Source organism: Petaurus breviceps, unplaced genomic scaffold (genome assembly GCF_028583685.1).
Source record: "Petaurus breviceps papuanus isolate PSGF00001 unplaced genomic scaffold, PetGlider_PUasm1.0 216, whole genome shotgun sequence".
Classification (NCBI taxonomy): domain Eukaryota; kingdom Metazoa; phylum Chordata; class Mammalia; order Diprotodontia; family Petauridae; genus Petaurus; species Petaurus breviceps.
The window spans coordinates 8,253,876-8,273,859 of record NW_027185867.1 but is presented as its reverse complement, the minus strand read 5'-3'; the positions used below and the strand labels follow the sequence as shown (position 1 = coordinate 8,273,859).

At 43.8% G+C, this 19,984-nt stretch overlaps 1 protein-coding gene across 2 annotated transcripts in view; it reads left to right on the top strand.

Moving 5' to 3' along the window:
* Window positions 1-19,391, top strand: part of B4GALNT3 (beta-1,4-N-acetyl-galactosaminyltransferase 3) — a 173,258-nt gene extending 153,867 nt beyond the window's left edge. For both annotated transcript variants that reach the window (XM_069094358.1, XM_069094357.1), the window contains 10 exons: window positions 293-402; window positions 3,051-3,151; window positions 3,700-3,779; window positions 4,469-5,267; window positions 6,672-6,988; window positions 8,525-8,678; window positions 8,958-9,030; window positions 9,670-9,823; window positions 12,105-12,231; window positions 17,282-19,391. In XM_069094358.1, the coding sequence (XP_068950459.1) occupies window positions 293-402; window positions 3,051-3,151; window positions 3,700-3,779; window positions 4,469-5,267; window positions 6,672-6,988; window positions 8,525-8,678; window positions 8,958-9,030; window positions 9,670-9,823; window positions 12,105-12,231; window positions 17,282-17,390 (2,024 nt within the window). In that variant the 3' untranslated portion in view covers window positions 17,391-19,391. The remainder of the gene's footprint in view (window positions 1-292; window positions 403-3,050; window positions 3,152-3,699; window positions 3,780-4,468; window positions 5,268-6,671; window positions 6,989-8,524; window positions 8,679-8,957; window positions 9,031-9,669; window positions 9,824-12,104; window positions 12,232-17,281) is intronic.
* Window positions 19,392-19,984: the final 593 nt, after the last annotated feature.

The following is a 19,984-nucleotide window of genomic DNA, read 5'->3' as shown; positions in this document are numbered from 1 at the left end:
TGACAACTCCTTCCCCAGAGAACCTATGAGAGGGGAGGATGGATGGGTGGCACAGGGAGATAGAGTGAGGAGATATGTCTCTGGTTGCCAATTTCTAACCTAAGTACCCCCAAATGATAGGTTTGTGTTCTGGGGACTAACATCTAATGTGCTTTGCCATTAAGGGTGCCCATTTGGTGCCACCCAGGTAGAGCAGTACCAGAATCAAGATGAGAACCACCAGCAATGGCTTTGAGTCATTTACTGCAAACTCTCACCAACCTCTATATCCTCTTTCCTTTCCTCCCATCAGTGCCTTTGATCCCTAAATCACAACTCCGCCGGGTCCTACCAGATTGCCAATATAAACCCAGCTACCTAGTGAATGGCTTCCCCCTACAGCGCTACCAGGGACTCCAGTTTGTAAGTCTTTTCCTGGGGAGGTTTTGGGGGAAAGGACAAGGAAACATGGGGCATGGACAGATGGGGTCTCTAAGACATTCTCTGCTTTCTCCCTGTATCATCCCTGGCAACCAGAAATTCAACAAAGTACCTTCTATGTAGAGTCCTCTGTGCTAAATCCTGGGGATTTAAAGGTGAAAAATGAATCCACAATCCAAGTTCCTGCCCCCTGGGAAGTTCCAGTCTAATATTTTGAAGCACCTATATTCTTAACCTGTCTTTCTCACTCAAGTAGGTGAGCTGGCAAGGACCTGGGAAAATAGTCACCCACTCCTGGGGAGTCATTTCTCACAATAAGTGGTATGAAGAAAGCTTTTCCCAGGGCCTCTCAAGTCCATTGATATCTGGAACAGGTTGAACCTGTCACATTTGGGCACTAGGAGTCAATCAACCAGCAATGATGTATTCTGTTAGAACAGTATTTCCCAAACTTAATTTGACTATAGGACATTTTGGGATTTGGAATATATTGCCAGGACCTATAAATGCTGCCTTGGGGTAGGATAAAATACTCTCAGGATAAAGGAGAAGGGAGAATTGTACAGCATAATCAAGGAAATCAGACCTGTTTTCATATTTGTACAAATGTGACCTGGTAGAAATTATAAAGTACTGTTTTTTAAACCCAAACCTTTGAATCTTAGTGAGTGAGGTAAACGTTTTAGCCAGGATATTCCTATACAGACTATGGGGCAAGGGTGCCATAGAATTGTAATATGGACAAGCATAAGACAGTGGCTGGGAAGACCAGTCTAGGACCTACATGGGTTGAAGATAACAGTTTTGAAAGCAGAAACCAAGGTCAGTTTCTGAAATAATAGATTGTGCAACTAAGACAGATTAGTAGTACCTAAGGCTCATGTCTGACTAAGTCTAGCATCAGAGACAGACATAAGAGGAATAAAGGGAAATGAACCCCAAGATTCAGGAATCCAGGCTTCCTTCCTAGGTAATCAACAGGCTATTCAACTAGATGAGGAATTTTCATTCTGCTCAATTTGCTGTTTTATGGATGCTGGCAAAATTTTAAACCTAGCCTTGTAGAGCTAGGCCCTACCATCTAACTTCTAAATTCCCCTTAGCCAGAAGGTTCCTATGCTTCCCTCATTACCTTCCAAAGCAACTTTAGACTGTATCCAGTGCCAGAAAATAAGAGTGAAATGCCTCATGGCGAACATTCTTTTAAAATTTTCATTTTATATTTAACATTTTAGAGGGGAAAATTTTCTCAAGAAAACCCTATTTACTACTATTGTGTTTTAAGAGAAACCTGAAAAGATTCCTATGAACATCTGATACAAAGTGAAGTGTGATCAGTGAAGGTAGAACAATTTATAGAGGAACAATATCATAAAGACAAATAATTTCAAAAGACTTGGGAATTCTGGTCAACACAATGACCAACCACAATTCTAAAGGACTCAGTATGAAACAAATTATCTACTTCTTGATAGAGAGGTGAGGAATTCAGAGTACAGACTGATACATTTTGGGGGGGAAGGGGATCACAGTCAGTTCAGGAAGTTGTTTTGCTTGATTGCATACATGTTTGTAGTAAGGGTTTTATATTTCTTATTGTCTCAATAGAGGTGAGGGAGAGATGGGAGGGAGATAATGAAGATCTGAAAATAAAATAAAATGAACTTTAAAAAAAATAGATGATCCTGTTCACATTGCATGGAATAGAGGGACTGTGAAAAACACAGTTGGGAAAATGATGATTTAGAGTGTGTGCAAGGTATATTAGGCTGGAGTATATTCCCTTGGTTAGGCCTAGTTGTTGATGTTGGGGCATTTCTGCTGTGTCTTTATGACCCCATTTGGGGTTTTCTTGGCAAAGATACTAGAGTGGTTTGCCATTTTCTTCTCCAAATTATTTTACAGATGAGAAAATTGACGCAAAACAAGGTTAAGTGACTTGCCCAGCTAGTAAGTGTCTGAGACTAAATTTGAACTCAGGAAGATGAGTCTTCCTGACTTCAGGCCCAGTGCTCTATCCAGTGCCCACCTAGCTCCCCAAGGCCTAATACAGAAGGGAGAAAAATAGCATAACTTCCATCCTCAGGGAGAATGAAGTTTAATAAGAAAGCCACAATACACAGGCATGAAACTGCCCAGAATATGTCCAGATTTACAGAATGATTTCAATAGGGATTAGGAATGGTGCTGCCAGACTGGCAATTGTGGGTTATCAAGCAGGGGAAGGAAGTGGTCAAAAAGAAGAAGGTTGTTTCAGGAATATGAAAGAATTTGAACGAAAGTTTTGGAGGCAAGAGAAGGGAGGAGGCTGAACCCAATGGGTGAAGCTGGCTACTACAGATTTTTGTGAGCTGGGATAAAGGGGGTGGGGGGGGGATGGGGGGTGAAAGCAGGCAGGCAAAAGGAGATTAAAAATTTACATTTGCCCCATAGAGCAATAGATATAAGGAATGAAGTGATCTAAGGAGCAGACGTGGCCCATTTAGAGACCACAGTAACTCTTTCTTTTACTCCCATCCTGGGCATGCTGAGGCCAGATCCTGAATGGTCAATACCTGATAGACACTAAGGGGAAGATGCTTAATTCTAGATGGATGATCTGTCTTCTCTCCTTCTTCCTCTTCCCCCAGGTTCATTTGTCTTTTGTTTACCCAAATGACTACACCAGATTGAGTCACATGGAGACCCATAACAAATGCTTCTACCAGGAGAACTCATACTATCTGGACAAGTAAGTAACACTAGCCTGAGGCATAGAGGTGATCTCCCTCCATTTCTTAGAGTCTTGCAAAAAGCCATGGGTGGATCAATGTGGTCTGAAGAAAAGAATAGAGTTTCTTTAATCCCAAGGACCCTTTGATCCTGGGAATCACACTACTCCAAGTTTGACTGAGAGAAGGAAAAGGCCCTGAGTTGCAGTATTTTCTCATTGTAAAAAACAAAAAAATGTAGCACATTTAGTTCTGAGTGAGCCTCCCACTTCTATAGTCTAGGGCATTGCTGTAATCCCTTTTTGTTTTTTTGGAGGGGGGAAGGCAAGGAAATTGGGGTTGACTTGCCCAAGGTCACACAGCTAAGTTAAGTATCAAGTGTCTGAGGCTGGATTTGAACTCAGGTCCTCCTGACTCCAGGGCTGGTGCTCTATTCACTGTGCCACCTAGCTGCCCCAGATTGCTGTCATCTCTTGCTGGGCTTCCAACAAAAGAGCAGCCAATATTCACCCTGTAATATTATGGTGGGGAGCTGGGGTGCCAAGGTGTTTTTTTCTTTTTTCTGTAGGTTTGGCTTTCAGAAATACATCAAAATTGACCAATTGGACAAACAGAGTCCAGAGCTCAAGGAGAGACTGGAGCAACCAGGTAAGGAGCTCTAGACTGAGACTTCCATAGCTGTTGCCTCCTTTTGTAAAATCTTATAGATTTTAATGTAAGTTCCTTGAGGGTAGGGTCTATTTTGCCTATGTCTTTGTATCCCTAGCACAGTCCTGCCTGGCATATCATACAAGTTTAATAAATGCTTGTTGATTGATTGATTCTGAAAGTCTAATAGATTGTCAAAACTGGAAGGGTCCTCAAAAATTCCTCTCATCCAACCCCTTTATCTTATAGATGAAGATACTGAGGCCCAGAGAGGGTGAAGTTGCTTACCCAAGGTCATGTAGGGAGTGTGTAGGGCAGCACTTGAACCCAAGTTTTCTGATTTCAGGATCAGTGTTCTTTCCCCTGTACCCTGTACCTTCCTTAAGCCATAGGCAGAGTATAAGAGAGAAGAACTGTGCAAAGATCCTTTAGCATTGAATTAATTTTTCAAATGGCACTGATATGCCATTGGTACCTGGCACTGGGCTAGATGGGTGCTGCCTAAAGTGACCAAAATAGGCATTGTTTCTCTTTAATTTACAAAACCAGGTGACCCCAGAATCAATACTCTGAGACAGCCTTAATATTCCTGGCAGAGGTGGCGTGTGGCTAGATGGTGTTTTCCATTACTTCCCATTTTTATGTTTCTTCCTTCTTGACATTGAACACCTCTACATGGCTACTTCTAGGTTTTGAGGAGGACCTTCCTAATGAGTCCCAGTATGGAGATCAGGGTGAAGGCTTCCCCATCCCCACTGACCGGGGCCCTGGGATCTTAGAAGATGACAGTAACCCTACTTCCATCCCTAGTCAGGATGCCACTGACTATCACCTCAGAAGCCGGAGGAGGCTTCTGACCGTGCATCAGAGAAGCTCCCCAACAACTCTGCCAGACAAGAACAACAAAGCTTCCTCTACAGTGAGGACAAGTGACCCCGCACTCCAGAACTCTAGGAAGAGGAGCAATCAAGAACCCAGCCTTAAGCATATTCAAGAATCATCTCGCTCCAGCCAACACCCCACTGATCACTTGCCGGTGACTTCCCCTCAGTTCAAGAGGTCCAGGCTAGGAGGTAGCTACCACCGGCAGACCTTGGATCAATCTCAGTGGCTGAATCAGGTTCAGTCATATATTGTGGAACAGAGAAAGGCTGATGGAGCAGAACCAGAGGCCCCTGGGAGAATTCAGCAGGGGGAGGAGGTGGTGGTGGCTGAAGATGAGGAAAGGCAGATGGAGGGGGAGGAAGAGGAGGAAGAAGAAGAAGAGGAGGAGGAGGACTTAGGGGATGCATTTGAATATGTACCTCTGTTTGACCCTGCGGTGAGCTGGAATCAGACCTTCAGTGCCCGAAATGTGGACTTCCAGACCCTGAGGACTGATTGGATTGACTTAAATTGCAACACATCGGGCAACCTGTTATTACGGGAGAGAGAAGCCTTGGAGGTCACACGTGTGTTTCTAAAGAAGCTGAACCAGAAGACAAGGGGGTAAGGGGAAAGGGCTCTTGTGTGGAGTGGGAAGGTGGGGAACGGGAAGGGCAGAGGAACCGGCGGGAAGTCTTTTGCCTCCAACTGGATATCTGACCTCAATCTTATTTTTCTGGTCTGACATGATATTTAAATCCCCTCAGGTGACTGATTACTCCTGGCATGTATGAGTTAAATGCATTGACTCTCTGGCCACTCTCAGTTAAGGTGTGTTGAGTGCTTTCTGGATGGATGTGGCCTGCTATAGGTGCTCTAAAGTTTTGGTGGCTATGGATTCTAAGAATCCTAACTGCCTAGAAGAGCAGCCAGGATGTCTAGTGGATAGAACTCTGCCTGGTTTGAAGTCAGGAGGACCCAAGCTGAAGTCTGGCCTCAGACCCTTACTAGCTATTTGAGCTGGGCAATTCATTTGACCCCTGTTTGCTGCAGTTTCCTCATCTGAAAAATGGGGATAATAGCACCTAAGTATCAAATGAGATAATAATCGTAAAGCACGTAGCACAGTGCTTAGCATTTAGTAAATGCTATCATCATTTTTATTGTTTTAATGAAAGAACAAAGCTTTGCCACCATGTAGCCATGTGACTTGATTGTCAATCACTTCACCTTCCTGAGCTTCATTTACAAATCTGCAGATAATAGCTGTATTTGTAAATTTATGAAAAATAATGAAATAAGAAGATCTCCTCTGAGGTCCCTCCAAACTGGACAAAACTGGACAGTTTATTTAACTTGCTATCCTTTTTAAATTTGCACATAGAGCATTTCTTTTTAATCATGGAAGACTTTTTGAAGGAAAATCTATGACTCTAGAGATTTCTAGTTCCATAGCTCAAGCACTGTAGAGCACTGGTATTAATAAATGAGAATCAATTAGTTCAAATATAAGCAAGGTTCTCTTTCAGTGATTTGATAAGCAATGTAGTAAAAAAGATACCCAATAGGCTCAAAGTTGGGAGACCTAAGTCTGAGTGCAGGCTGTCATTTATTGGTGACATGACCCTGGGAGAGTCACTTAAACTTTTTTTTTTGGAGGGGGGAAGGCAAGCCAATTGGGATTAAGTGACTTGCTCAAGGTCACACAGCTAGTAAGTGTGATCAAGTAAATGTCTGAGGCTGGATTTGAACTCAGGTCCTCTGGACTCTAGGGCTGGTGCTCTATTCACTGCGCCACCTAGCTGCCCCACTTATACTCTTTGATCCTTAGTTTCCTCATCTGTTAAATGGAGTAATCATATTTACATGACATCCACTATGGCTATTATGGGCAAAGTACCTAGAGTCCTATAAAGTGCCATGTAAATGTGAGCCCATTTTTGAGATCTCTGACCCTATGACTAGAATGTGGAGGGATGGAGCAGTAGAGAAAAAGATGATGAAGTCATTCCCTTCATCCTGCTCTAGGCGGTACCAGCTACGTCGTATTGTGAACATAGAGAAACGTCAGGACCGACTTCGAGGGAGTCGCTACCTATTGGAGCTGGAACTTTTGGAGAAGGGTGGTCAGCTAGTGCGGCTATCAGAGTATGTGCTGTCAAGGGACTGGCGAGGGGTTAGTGTGGGTGGTGGCAAGGAGCCAGAAGCACACAACTTACGTGGCATGGTCTTGGGCCACCAGCGCCAGAGGCACCTGCTCAACAGCCAGTCCAAAGAGCCTGAACTGTGCTGGCCCCTCGGCTTCTCCTGGAACCATCATGCTGTTGTTCACTTTATTGTGCCTGGTGAGTCACACAGCAGAGGGAAGGGTGTTTTGTGGAGCATGGGTGTTACAACATGGTGGGATACGATAACCAATCAATTCTAACTGACCAAAGGAGATTTTGCATTATTTTGTTATTAGGTTATTATATATAATATATTATAATATTATGTTATGTTATATATAATATATTATTATATGATATACTAATATATTATTAGGTTATTATAACAGGTAAAGTGTGTTTTGGTTGGATGAAAGGTAAGATAAAAGAGTATGAATACTGTAATGTGTTAGATAGATAGATTGGATGTTGAGATCGTTTGGTGGATAAAGTGCTGGACCTGGAGTCGGGAAGAGCTGAGTTAAAATCTGACCTTAGATACTTACTAGTTATGTGGTCCTGGGCAAGTCATTTAACTCTATTTACCTCAGTTTCCTCATCTATCAAATGAGCTGGAGAAGGAAATGGCAAACCACTCCAGTATCTTTGGCAGAGTGGTAGAGTTCAAGGGAATGACTTGTTTTAGCCTTGGAGAAAATGATCCAGGGGTTCTCTTCTGCCAGGGTCAGTACTTACCCTCAGGTCACTGAGGTGTTACCCCCCACGGGGTCACAGAGAGTCAGACACAATTGAAATGACTGAACAACAGCAATAATTGTCCTCCAAATAATAAAAGCAACAATAGTAATTAAGAGACAGAAATATGAAAATTGTTATGGTAAAGGTTTTAAAATGAATTAAAGCATATATTATGATTATAATAAGAAGGACAAGAAGATGTGATTATTATGGCATTTGCAAGGCTATGTTAAGTAGCAAAAAAACATTATCCCAAGCAATTCTGATGTGGGCATGTGTAGCACCAATGCAATATTTATAGGGCCCATAATCAAAATAAAGACTGTGACTATAAGGATCGCATGACATTCGATTGCAAAATATACCAAACTCTCTAGATAGAGGACAGAACTGAAACATTTATTTAGACACCAGAAAACCAAATCCCAAAACCAGTAAGCCGATTCCATCATAGTACCAAAGATATTCAGAAGCCATAATAAACGTTGAGAGCCACAGCATCCTTCAGCCTTCCTACAACAAATACAAGATCAATATTTACTCACAAACCTCTCTATCTCCTTGCCTGAGCATCCTCTCTCCCCCACTGTCTGGCTAGCTCTGACCAGCTTCCTGTGGGCTCTGCTTCTCTTAAGCAAACTCCTCCCACCACAGGCTCCATGTGACTACATTCAGCCTATTAGGGGGCAGAGTTTACTTTCAAAGCAGGGGAGGTCTTCACATTCCCTCCTAGGTCTGTTAAGGGGCAGGGAAGATCTTCCAATTCCCATTCCCATTACAGCATGTTCAGTGGATATGAAGAAGGCAAGAGTACATGGTTAATATGGTTAGGGATGAGAGATACTCTCTGGCCCATGTCATTTATGGAATTCACATTAGCCATGGCACAAGCAGGGGGTTGGATAGGGCCTGCAGGATGCATCAGTACCTAACGTCTATCTTTTTTTTCTCTACCTGTCCCTCATCCCTTGACAGTGAAGAACCAGGCACGTTGGGTTCAGCAGTTCATCAATGACATGGAAAAGCTGTCCCAGGTGACTGGCGATCCCCATTTCAACATCATCATCACTGACTATAGCAGTGAGGACATGGATGTGGAGATGGCACTGAAGAGATCCAGTCTGCGAAGGTGAGATGGTCACATGCTGGTCAGGACGAGGGCCTGGGCATCTTCTTTTCCTAAGATTCCAAGCGAATTGTTGGAGGTAGTCTACAGGTAAACCCAGTTATCCTGGCCTCCACTCTAGGGCTAGTTTCCCCTTTGTAAGTCTGACCTCAGAGCCCCTTAGCCCTAACCCAAGCTCCCCACCACTACTATGACTACACTATTCCTGCTCCTCTTCTTCAGAGAACTTCTATCCCCAAGAACCCAGGACTCAGGATGCTGTCTAATCTGTCTTCCCTACAGCTACCAGTATTTGAAGTTGACTGGGAACTTTGAGCGCTCAGCAGGGCTTCAGGCTGGTGTGGACCTGGTGAAGGTAAAGGGGGTAGAAAGAATTTAGTCTTGAACTAGGAAAAGAGAAGGGTAGGGTTGGTACTGCTCCTTTTAGGCATATAAAGCTGACAGTTTCACCAGCAAAAAGAGGTGGGAACATTCTCTTATGTCCACTAAGGTGGGCCTAGCCCAGGAGGCAATTGGGTAATTTAGGGGATAGCCTGAATTTCTAGAGCAGCTGCTCATTTGCTCCTAGAAATTCTGTTTGATAGAAGACGAAATCCTAAATTTGTCCGCTTGTTTCCTATTGATTTGACAGCTCTGGGGATGTACCCTATGTTGCATTAGAAAGAGATCTGAACAGAACCAAAGGAAGGAGGAGATGGGGTGTTCTGGGGCCAGCTCAGATCCTTAAATGTCCATTATGAGAATTTGCACCCCAGAAATCAGCAAACATTATGAAGCAGAGCTTGCTTTTATTGTTTTGTTGATTGTCTAGAGTCTAGACTTTAAAAAGTGATAGAGAGAATGTCGATAATACAGGTTAAGCATTAGTGTGTTGTGTGTAAGTTTTTTTTGCTCTGGGAAGTTGGTTGTTTAACATTTACCAGCACACCTCTGGAAGGAGAGCTACCTCCTTGCCCCAGCAAGCTGACCTGATCCTACCTGCATCTGTCTCCAGGACCCACATAGCATTATCTTTCTGTGTGATCTCCATATACACTTTCCACCTGGAGTCATCGACGTCATTCGGAAGCACTGTGTGGAGGGCAAGATGGCCTTTGCTCCCATGGTGATGAGGCTGCAGTGTGGGGCAACACCTCAGTGGCCTGAGGGTAAGTGCCAACCCTGGCAGAAGAGAACCCCTGGATCATTCTCTCCAGGGCTAAAACAAGTCATTTTCATGAACTCTATCACTGATACCTGGCTGTGGTCTCTGGCCCCCTCTTCCTACAACAGTAAATTCTATGTATTCTATATACGTGTACTGAAAGCAACAAGAGCCATGGAACTAGGCTGCCACTGTAAGACTACATGACTAGCTACCCTTATCATAGTTAAACACCATCTTAGCTCTGGTTCTACCCTATGGGGAGGGAATCTGGGAAAAATAGCAGCAGTCCAATAGCTTATGCGGTTCTATAAGCCTGGGATTTGCTCCTGGTTCACAGAATCCCAGAAATCAATTGAATTCAATAAAGTAAATACTTACCATATATAAGGCTTTGTGCTAAACACAATAGGTAAAAAGGAAAGACATCCCCTGCTTTACTTTATGTTGGAGGATATAGCTTGTAAATCTAATACAAGATCATTAGAGGAGAGAGAGAAAACTGATGATTGGGGAATCAGCAAACTTCCCATAGGAGGGGAATGCCTGAACTGAGCCTTGAAGGAGCTAAGAGTCTGAAGCAGAGAGGAGGAGGCTGTGAGTTCCATAGGGGAGGGTGGCTAAGGCAAGGACTCAGGGGCAAAAGGTGGAATGCTGAATTCTGAGCATGGGAGAAAGGCCAGTTTGGCTGGGAAGTGGAAATAAGTCTTTGAAAGTCATCTGGCGTCAGAAGCATCTCAGATTTGGAAGGGACCCCAAATTCACCTAGGTTAACCTGCACCTGAATAGGAAACATCTTTACAACATCGTGAACAAGTGGTCGTCCAGGTGACAGGGAACTCATCACTTACCAAAGCATCACATTTTACCTTTGCAAGGCTCTGTTAGAAAGTTTTTCTTTATCTAAAATCTGTTTCTATTCAGCTTTGTCCTCCTGTAAGTCCTCATTCTGTCTTCTGGGTGGCATAATGGATAGAGCACTGAACCTGAGTTCATATCCTGCCTCGGACATTGGCTAGCTTTGTGATTCTGGGCAAATCACTTGGCTGCTGTCTGCCTTGGTTTCCTCCTCTGTTAAATGCAGCTAATAATAGCGCCTAGGGCAGCCAGGTAGTGCAGTGGATAGAGTGCTGGGACTGGAGTCAGGAAGACCTAAGTTCAAATCCAACCTCAGATATTTACTAGGTGTATGACCCTGGGCAAGTCACTTAACCCTGTTTGCCTCAGTTTTCTCAGTGATAAAATGAGCTAGAGAAGGAAATGGCAAACAATTCCAGTATCTTTGCCAAAAAAACCCAAATGAGGTCATAAAGAGTTGGACACGACTGAAAAATGATTAAACAACAATAACACCTACTTCCCAGAGTTGCTGTGATATTAAATGTGGTGATATTTGCAAAGTGCTAATGATTTCTAAAGCATTCTAAAGCATAAATGCTAGTTATTTTATTATTGTTGTTATCATTAGGATAAGCAAAACCAGACCAATCCCTTTTCACATGTTCTTCAAATACTTTTAAAATACTACATATTCTCCCAAAGTTTTCTCTTCTCCACGCTAAACAAGCTCATTTCTCCAATTGGTATTTTTATGTCATACTTTATAGTCCCCTCACTAGTTTTTGGACATGGTTTCCAATATATTTCCCAAAATTTTGCCTCTAGGAAAACTGACTCCACACTCCTAATAATGCAGCCTGGGACAGAAACAGCTTGTTTCAGCTGCTATGTCTTGCTGTTGGGCTTTTAGTCCACTAAAATCTCAAGTTTTTTTCAGACTAAGCATTGTCTAGCTGTCTTTCCTCCTTCCCTCTTTTCTTCTCCAGAAGGCCTGTGCTTCAGCTCTCTCTGGTACTCTAAAAAGAGCCTTCTTTCGTCTTATCTGAAGTTGCTAAGTCAACTGTGGTCATTTCTCCCTCTTGGATCTGACTTGTAATGATCCTGGTCTGAGACACACATTTGGATGTTTCACTTGAGTCGTCCTTGATTGTCAGTTAGTTATCAGGCAAGAGGAAAGGCCTTTTGTATTTCCTGACTCCTCAGAGCTTAGAGACTATCCTCAGATGTTAAGATAACTTCTAGAGAATGGAATAAGGGGAAAGCTTAGCCGAAGTGGTTGATTAAACCCGGGAGGATATCACCCAGAAAGACAGTCGGGAATCACACCAAGACTACTATACCCTTATTCCTTCAGAAGGGGTCCTAGAACTTCAATCCAGGCACTGCCCTCTTGAAACTAGGTGGGGAGACCTCTCCTTCACCCTTGCCTCCTTGTTTGCCCTCAGGTTACTGGGAAGTGAATGGATTTGGCCTGTTGGGCATCTACAAGTCAGACCTGGACAAGATTGGAGGCATGAACACCAAGGAATTCCGAGACCGCTGGGGCGGAGAGGACTGGGAACTCCTGGACAGGTGATTTGGGAGAAGGATAGGAACCTCAGGAAGAGGATACGAAGTCATTGCTAGAGCTCTCTTCCCAGAAAGGAATTTCTGACAAGAGGGCAGGAAGGGCTAATAAAAGATACGGTGCCTGCCTCAGACAGAATAAGTTGTGTCTCACTGAGTTCTAAATCCTTAGGAGGTCAGTCACTGTCAGTAAGTCAGTCCAAGTTTATTGGGAGACTATTATCAATTGCTCAATCAGTCAGCAAGGATTTATTGGGCACCCAGATGCACAACCAAAAATGAACAAGTCCCTGCCCTCAAGGAGCCTGCATTCTTTTGGGAAAGACAATGTAGAGAATACAGCCAACATACATGTAAACTAAAAAAGAGAAATTGGGGTGGTGTGGATCAAGAGAGGCTACATGTAGATTGTGTCTAAGTGAAGTTCTGAAGGAAATAAGAGAGTCTAAGAAATGAAGGTGAAGTGGGAATGCATTCCAGGTGTGGGGAACAGCCATTGCAAAGGCTCAAAGATGAAACATGGCCTGTTTGAGTGCCCCAAAGAGTGTGAGAAGGGGAGAAATACAATAAAGTTGGAAATGGGGGAAGTAGGTGGTGCAGTGACTAGAGCACCAGCCCTGGAGTCAGGAGGATTTGAGTTAAAGTCTGGCCTCAGACACTTAACACTTAGTAGCTGTGTGACTTTAGACAAGTCACTTAACCCCAATTGCTCTGCCTTCCCCCCTCCAAAAAGACAAAAAAAAAAGTTGGAAAGGTAAGTTGGGGCTCGGCTTTGAATGGCTTTACATATGGAACTTGAGTTAGAGCTGAGAAGAAATAGTGCTTTATTGGAGTTTATTTAGTAGGAGAGTGATATGATCAGGTCTGCCCTTAAGGAAAATTACTTTCTCTCCTATGTATAAGATGAATTGAGAGAGGAGAGACTTGAGGCTTTCAGTAGTCCAGGGGAGGGGTGATGAGGGCCTGAGCTGGGGTGATGACCTGTGAAGAGTGAAGAGAAGGATGCAGGAGACATTGTAATAAGGCAGTAAAAATGAACAAGATTGGATAACTGATTGAATGTGTGCTGTGAGGAACGAAGGCTAATGCCAAGTTTGTGAACTGGAAGAATGGTGGTGTCCTGGACAGAAATAAATATGTTGGAAGGGAAATTAAACATAATGAATTCAGTTTTTGATGTATTGAGTTTGAAATGCTTATGAGACATCCACTTTGAAATGTTCAGCCGGCACTCAACAGACAAGTAATAGATTTGGGAGTCATCTACATAGAGATTAGAGTTAAACCCTGGGACTCAATGAGGTCAACAAGTGAGAGAGCATAGAAAGAAAAGAGAAGTGCCCTAGGATAGAGCCTTGGGGTACTACCTAATTAGGGGGTGCAATATACCTGAATAATGAGCAAAGGAGACTGAGAAGAGATCAGGCAGGAGATTCTAGAGAGCAGTTTTGTGAAAACCCAGAGATAGAAGAAGATGTGGAAGGAGACAGTGGTCAACAGTATAAATGCATCAGAGAAGTCGAGAAGGATGGGGATTGAGAAAACACCATCAGTTTTGGCAATTAAGAAATAAGATCTTTTTCTAGGTTTTTGCCTGAGAAAGGGAGGAGAGATATGGCATGATAGTGTGATGTGTTTGTTAGGGCAAGGACACTAGGACATTTTTGTAGGTAGCAGTAGCAAGGGAGATATAGAAGGTTAAAGACAGGGTGGATGACTGTGGGAACAGTCTGCTTGTGAAGACTGGAGGGTATGGGGATGTGTTTGTTTACCTTGGCAGAGGGAAGGGCCAGCTCCTCATCAGAGACTGGAGTAAAGGAGGAGAGGATAACAGAAGGTATTAAGGAGTTCTGAGATATAGAGAAGTAAGATGAATCTCACAGTGAATGGTTTCTATTTTCTCAGTAAAGCATGAGGCGAAATGCTCAGCTGAGAGAAGGGAGAGGAACCAAGGAAGAGGCTTGAGGAGAGAAGAGGTGGTGTGGAACTGTCCCTGGTGGGAATAGAACAGAAAATCAATTAGGGAGAAGTAAAAGGCTTATGCTACTGCCTAGGCTTACCATAGTCAGTCAGTAAACACTTGAGTGCCTACTATGTGCCAGGAACTGTGCTAAATACTCAAGATACAAAGAAAGGGAAAATAGAGTACCTGTTCTTAAGCAGGGGGAGACAACATGCAGATAGTTATATACAGACAAGCTATATGGGCATCTAGGTGGCTTAGTGCATAGAACGCTGGACTCAGGAGAATCTGAGTTCAAATTTGGCCTCAAGACACTTACTAGCTGTGTGACCCTGGGCAAGTCACTTAACCCTATTTGCCTCAGTTTCCTCAGCTGCAAAATGAGCTGGAGAAGGAAATGGCAAACCACTGCAATATCTCTGCCAAGAAAACCCCAAGTGAGGCCACAAAGAGTTGGACATGACTGAACAACAACAAATAAACTATATGCAAGATAAATAGGAAATAATCAACAGAGGAAAGGTTCAGGGATTAAGGAAGGCTTCCTGTAGAAAGTGAGGTTTTAATTGAGACATAAAGGAAGCCCAGGAGGTCAGTAGTCAGAGCAGAGGAAGGAGAGTGTTCTGGACATGGGGACAGCCAGAGAAAATTCCTGGAGCCAAGAGAGGGAGTGTCTTGTTCTTGGAATGGCCAGGAGGCCAGAGTCATTGGATCAAGGAGTACTTGTTGGAGAATAAGGTGTAAGAAGACTGGAAAGATGGAGCTAGGTTGTAAAGGGCTTCCAATGCCAAGCAGAATGTTTTGCATTTGATGCTGGAGGCAATAGGGAGCGCTGGAGTTTATTGAGTAGAGTGGAGGTGTGACATGGTCAGATCTGTGCTTTGGGAAAATCACTCTGGTGACTGAATGGCAGATAGCTTAGAGAGGGGAGAAACTTGAGGCTGGCATACTGCCAACAGGTAATTGCAATAATCCAGGTGTGAGGTGATGAGGGTCTGCACCTGAGTGGTGGCAGCATCAGAGGAGAGAGGGCAGGGCTTAGGGGAGGGTTGTGGAAAAGGTGAAATTGATGGGCCTTGGAAACTGCTTGGATAGTGGGTGGGAGAGTGAGAGATTAAGGATGATGCCTGGGTCTCTATCATTTGTAATGGAGGGAAGTAGATTAGTTTTCTTTTTATTTGTATATTATCTCTTCTACTAAATTTTGTGTGTACACTTTATCCCTCCTAGCTCTTTATAGACTATACAGGGCCCAATCATTTTGATCACACAGGCATTCAATTTGTATGCTGATTGTTTGGTTGGAGAATTAGACATATGGTCCCTGCCTTTGTTACAATCTCTCGTTAATTGTACTGCATCATATACAAGAGAGAGTAAAATTCTAGTTTTGGGGGTATACAAATCAGTGCTATAAGAGGCTAAAGAATCAAAAGAGACATTGAAATTAGAGTGAAATCAAGGAAGGCTTCCTGCAGAAGGATAGGACTTCTACTGGCTTTAAAAGTCTGAGGGTAGGCAAAGAGAAAGGAGAGTATCCAGCTTAAGGGAGAATAAGGGCATGGAAGTGATGACAGTGTGTTGAAATAGTGAAGGAACTGACCTAATGGAATCAAGGGAGCATGTAAGGGCCTCCATGATGTTATGGAGGGTCTCAAATGCCAGGTCTAGAAAATTTATACTTGGTATTAGATTGTAAGCTCCTTGAGGGCAGGGGCTATCTTTTGTCTCTTTTTGTATCCTTAGCACTTAGCACAGTACCTGGCACATAGTAGGTACTTAAATGTTTATTGACTGACTATTGATTGATATGGTAGAAAATAAGTAGAGGGATAACCTGAGGAAAGCATTATACAGGGTATCCCTAAAGTCTGGACACATAGGATTATTATTATTATCATTAATTATGCATATTTCCAAGAAATGAAATGAATGAAAATTTCAACATTTTGTTTAATTAGCATAAATTTTAGTCATGACAATTTCATATGGAATAAAAGCTTTCATTAGCTATTGGGGACTATTTTCCATATTAATGAGATTAATTTAATTTAATTGATGAGATTTCCTATGTATCTCCTATGTCTTATGAAATCTCATGTATGCTAATTTGTGTCCGGACTTTAGGGACACCCTGCATAGGGTGTCCTGAAAGTCTTAGCACAAGTGTTAAGCCTTAGAGCACTGCTCTTTAGGGATACCCTGTAGAAAATAACATTGCTTTATGCTTATTTGAGAGAACAGAATGAAATTAGGCAAAGGTGATGCATCTTTTCCTGCCCACCCCCATTTCATTGCCTTTCTCTGTGGCTCAGGGAGGCTTCTAAGACATAATAAAATATGGGTACCATCTGATTCCAGCTGTTTCTACCTCTGGCCAGAGATAATACAAAAGACAGCAGGATGGGCCCTTACGCACCTAGCCCTGATAATTGGGGACATGAAGGAGGAGGAAGCATGGGTACTCCAAGCTGGGATGTTGATGGAAATAGAATTGGTGGAGAGAGTATGAGCAGGACCAGGAAATATGTAGATGGGAGATGAGGAAACTCCTTTTACTAATAGATGTTAGCTTCTTTTCTATCACTGAGCATCTCAGAGAATTGCCTAGAACACTGAGATGTTAAATGATTTGCCTGGTGTCATATAGTCAGTATGTGTTCCTGGCTTCCTGGCTTCAAGGCCAGTTTTCTGCCTCTCCATTATATCAGATCTATTCAGAGCTCTGTTCTAGGTACAGAAGGTCACATAGACTCCTTTTTTCCCATGGCCAGAGGGGTGTCCACATGGGTGAGATTGGTTAGGATGAGCCCAGGACTGAGGGAAGTATTAAAAAAGGCCAGTGAGGGTGACCCTAAACTTCCCTCTCATGTCTAGCGAGGCTACCTTCCTCACTTCCCATTGCCCTCACCAGCTGAGCTGAAGAACAACCTGCCTGTGGTCATTTCCCTAGTGTGTGCAGGCCACCAGAGGAAGGCCTAAATGTTAGGGAGAGACCTCATTGTGAATGGGGATATATCCTCAAGGCTCCCAAGATCTTCCCCATATCTCCTTGCCGCTTATGTTGGCTTCTCCTGTCTCTTTGTTCTTCAGGATTCTACAGGCTGGTCTAGAAGTGGAACGTCTCTCCCTTAGGAATTTCTTCCATCGATATCACTCCAAACGGGGCATGTGGAACCGTCGCCAGTTGAACATGCCATGATCTCAGGAGGGTGCCCAGCCAGAACTGACTGATTCCTGCCTTCTGCCCCACAGCTGCTTCCATTCCTGCACACCACTGGAGGGGGAATAAGAATAAATAGGAGGAATGAGCCAGCACCCCCTCTCACCCTAGCCAACACTATTGAGAGCCATCTCCTCACCTATGGACCTGAAGATGGAGTCTGAATAGGTGGCAGAGTGCTATAATCTCCCCCTTCCTTTGAGCCTTTTAGGCATCCAGCAGGAAGGATTTCTATGCGGAGGAGCTGTGGAGGGTGGTAGGGTCCAGACCTGGGTGGCAAAGATGGAATACCTCTTCAAGAAATGGAAAGGTGGCAAGGGAAGGAGCAATCTGTTCACCAGATAAGAAGCCTTCCACTACCAGCTGGCCCTTTGTAGGGAACACAGACCGTGAAACAGACTTTCTCTTTTAAAAAAAATTATTGGTTGGTGGTAGAGGGGTGGGAGGTAGAATTGAATCTTTCCACCATCCTCTCTCAACCAATACAGACTGTGAGAATCCCTGATTTCTCAGAGGGGAAAACAACTTCCCAGAGGGATGAGGTGGTACATTTGGGGAATATTCTCAATAGTGGATCTCTGACCCTCATATATTGTTTCCCCCTATCCCTTCCCCAGAAGGTCTTTTGTGACCAAGGTTGAAACCTTGTTGAACACACTCCAAGAGTCAAGCCTTCTCAAGATGGGGACCCTACCCTCCACCAACCCATTTCCCTGTCCTCCTTTCCTCCCACAAAAGCATAGAAAGCAAGTGCTTCCAATCGCCTGACTTGGCCATCAACAACAGGGCATTAACTTTATCCAGTCAGAGAAACTAAGCTCAGGCTGGCCAGAGCACAGGGCTGAAATCCCCACCCCACCACTCCTTTGGGGCCAGTAACCAATATGGAAACTATGAGGGGTAGGCTTTGAAGGGAAAGTGGGGAGTCTGTTGAGTTCCAAGCCCATCCCTACGTCCCGCCTTCACCACTGGCTTTATAGACTATTTTCTGCAGAGCAGAGGAATGGAGAGTCTCTTCAGCTTCAGTCTCTAGGGAAGGCTAGTGGAGAGGAAAAAAAACCGTGGGAGGGCAGCAGGAAAAGGGAACTGCTGCTCTGTATAGAAGTATAGGAAGGGGTTCAGGTACTGTTTGTTCCCCCTCAGCCTTGGTATTTTGAAATACTTCCAGATAGGAACATGGAAAAGAAAAGGATCACTCACTCTGAATTAGATAGAGCTCCTGGAACTTGGTGTGGGAGGAGCGAGAAGGCAGGAAGCTCCTCCCCTAGAGTAAGATGAGAAGAAGGAGTGAGAGCATCATTAGAAGAAAGGGCTCGTTCACCAGGCTGCTACCTCTGCCTGCTGTCCCCCACTTGGTCATTACATATGAATCTTGCACTAATCCCCGGGCTGCCTTTGTGACTGGGGACTCTTCTGCTGCTGCATTCACCAATGGTGCATTCAATACTGAGTCTCAGTACTCCAGTGTCTGTCTAGGTACATGGAAGAAAAAGAAGGAAGCACCCCAGTTAATGGTGAGGGGATTATGGGGCAGTGAATCAGGTCCAAGGCCTCAGCTATAGCTGAACTCTATTCCCCAGTCAAACCTGCTGCATTTGAACAGAGCCAGTGTCAGAGAAGAGAGAGGAGAGGATAGTTGGTGTTATCCAGGTGGAATGTCCATTTCCTCTCAGAGGAGCTTTCCTTTGCTGGAACTTCTTTGAAAAGTCTAAAATAGACTGGAAAAGGCAAATTGGAACTCGCCCTCCTGGTTCATCTTCTTCAGAATCCCAGAGCCCCTGCCCAATCTCCCAGTTCCACACCCCAATTTCCTTCCCTGGACCTTGAACCTAAGTGCCTTGTGTCTGACTTCAGTACTGTTACCTCTGTACCATCTGCCTTAAGGAGGAGGGGCCTCCTAGGCCTCTATTCTATAAGAGAAAGAGTGGGGTGGGTTGGGGAAAGAAAAGGTTAAATACAGCATCTTCTTAGAAAATCCAAGTCTTGTGTTTTCTTCTTACCTATCCATGCAGGGAGGGTTTGGGATGAAGGGAATCATGGCCTTTGTCTCACGTCTGTCAGTCATGTCTCACATCCACCAATGGCCACGTCAAGGAGACCAGGGCTACCTTCACATGTAACAATGTATCAGGTGTCTACTGTGTACAACTCTAGATGTTGTAGGGTTATAAAGGGAGAAAAAATGGTCCCTACCCTCAGAGAGCTTGTAAGCTAGTAGGATGGTGTAGTGGAAAAATCAGTAACCTTGTAGCCTTGCTCTGACACTACCTAAGTTATATGACCATGGGCCACACAACCTCTGTGAGTCTTAGTTTCCCCATCTGTAAAATGGGGCCAATAAGCATGGTGCAAGGCAAAAAAAAGTTCAGTGCCAGGCTCCACCACTAATTCCCTGTGTTACTGAAGATGCAGATGTTTTGTTTCCTCATTTGTGGAATGAGGAAGTTGTACTAGGTGAACTTTGAACTCAATCTATGATATTACAAAATCACCTTTAAGGCCTGAAAGTGCTCTGTAAATGTGAGATTATTACCTAGAGTCAATGAATGCTGAGCCTCTCACTTAAAAGCTTT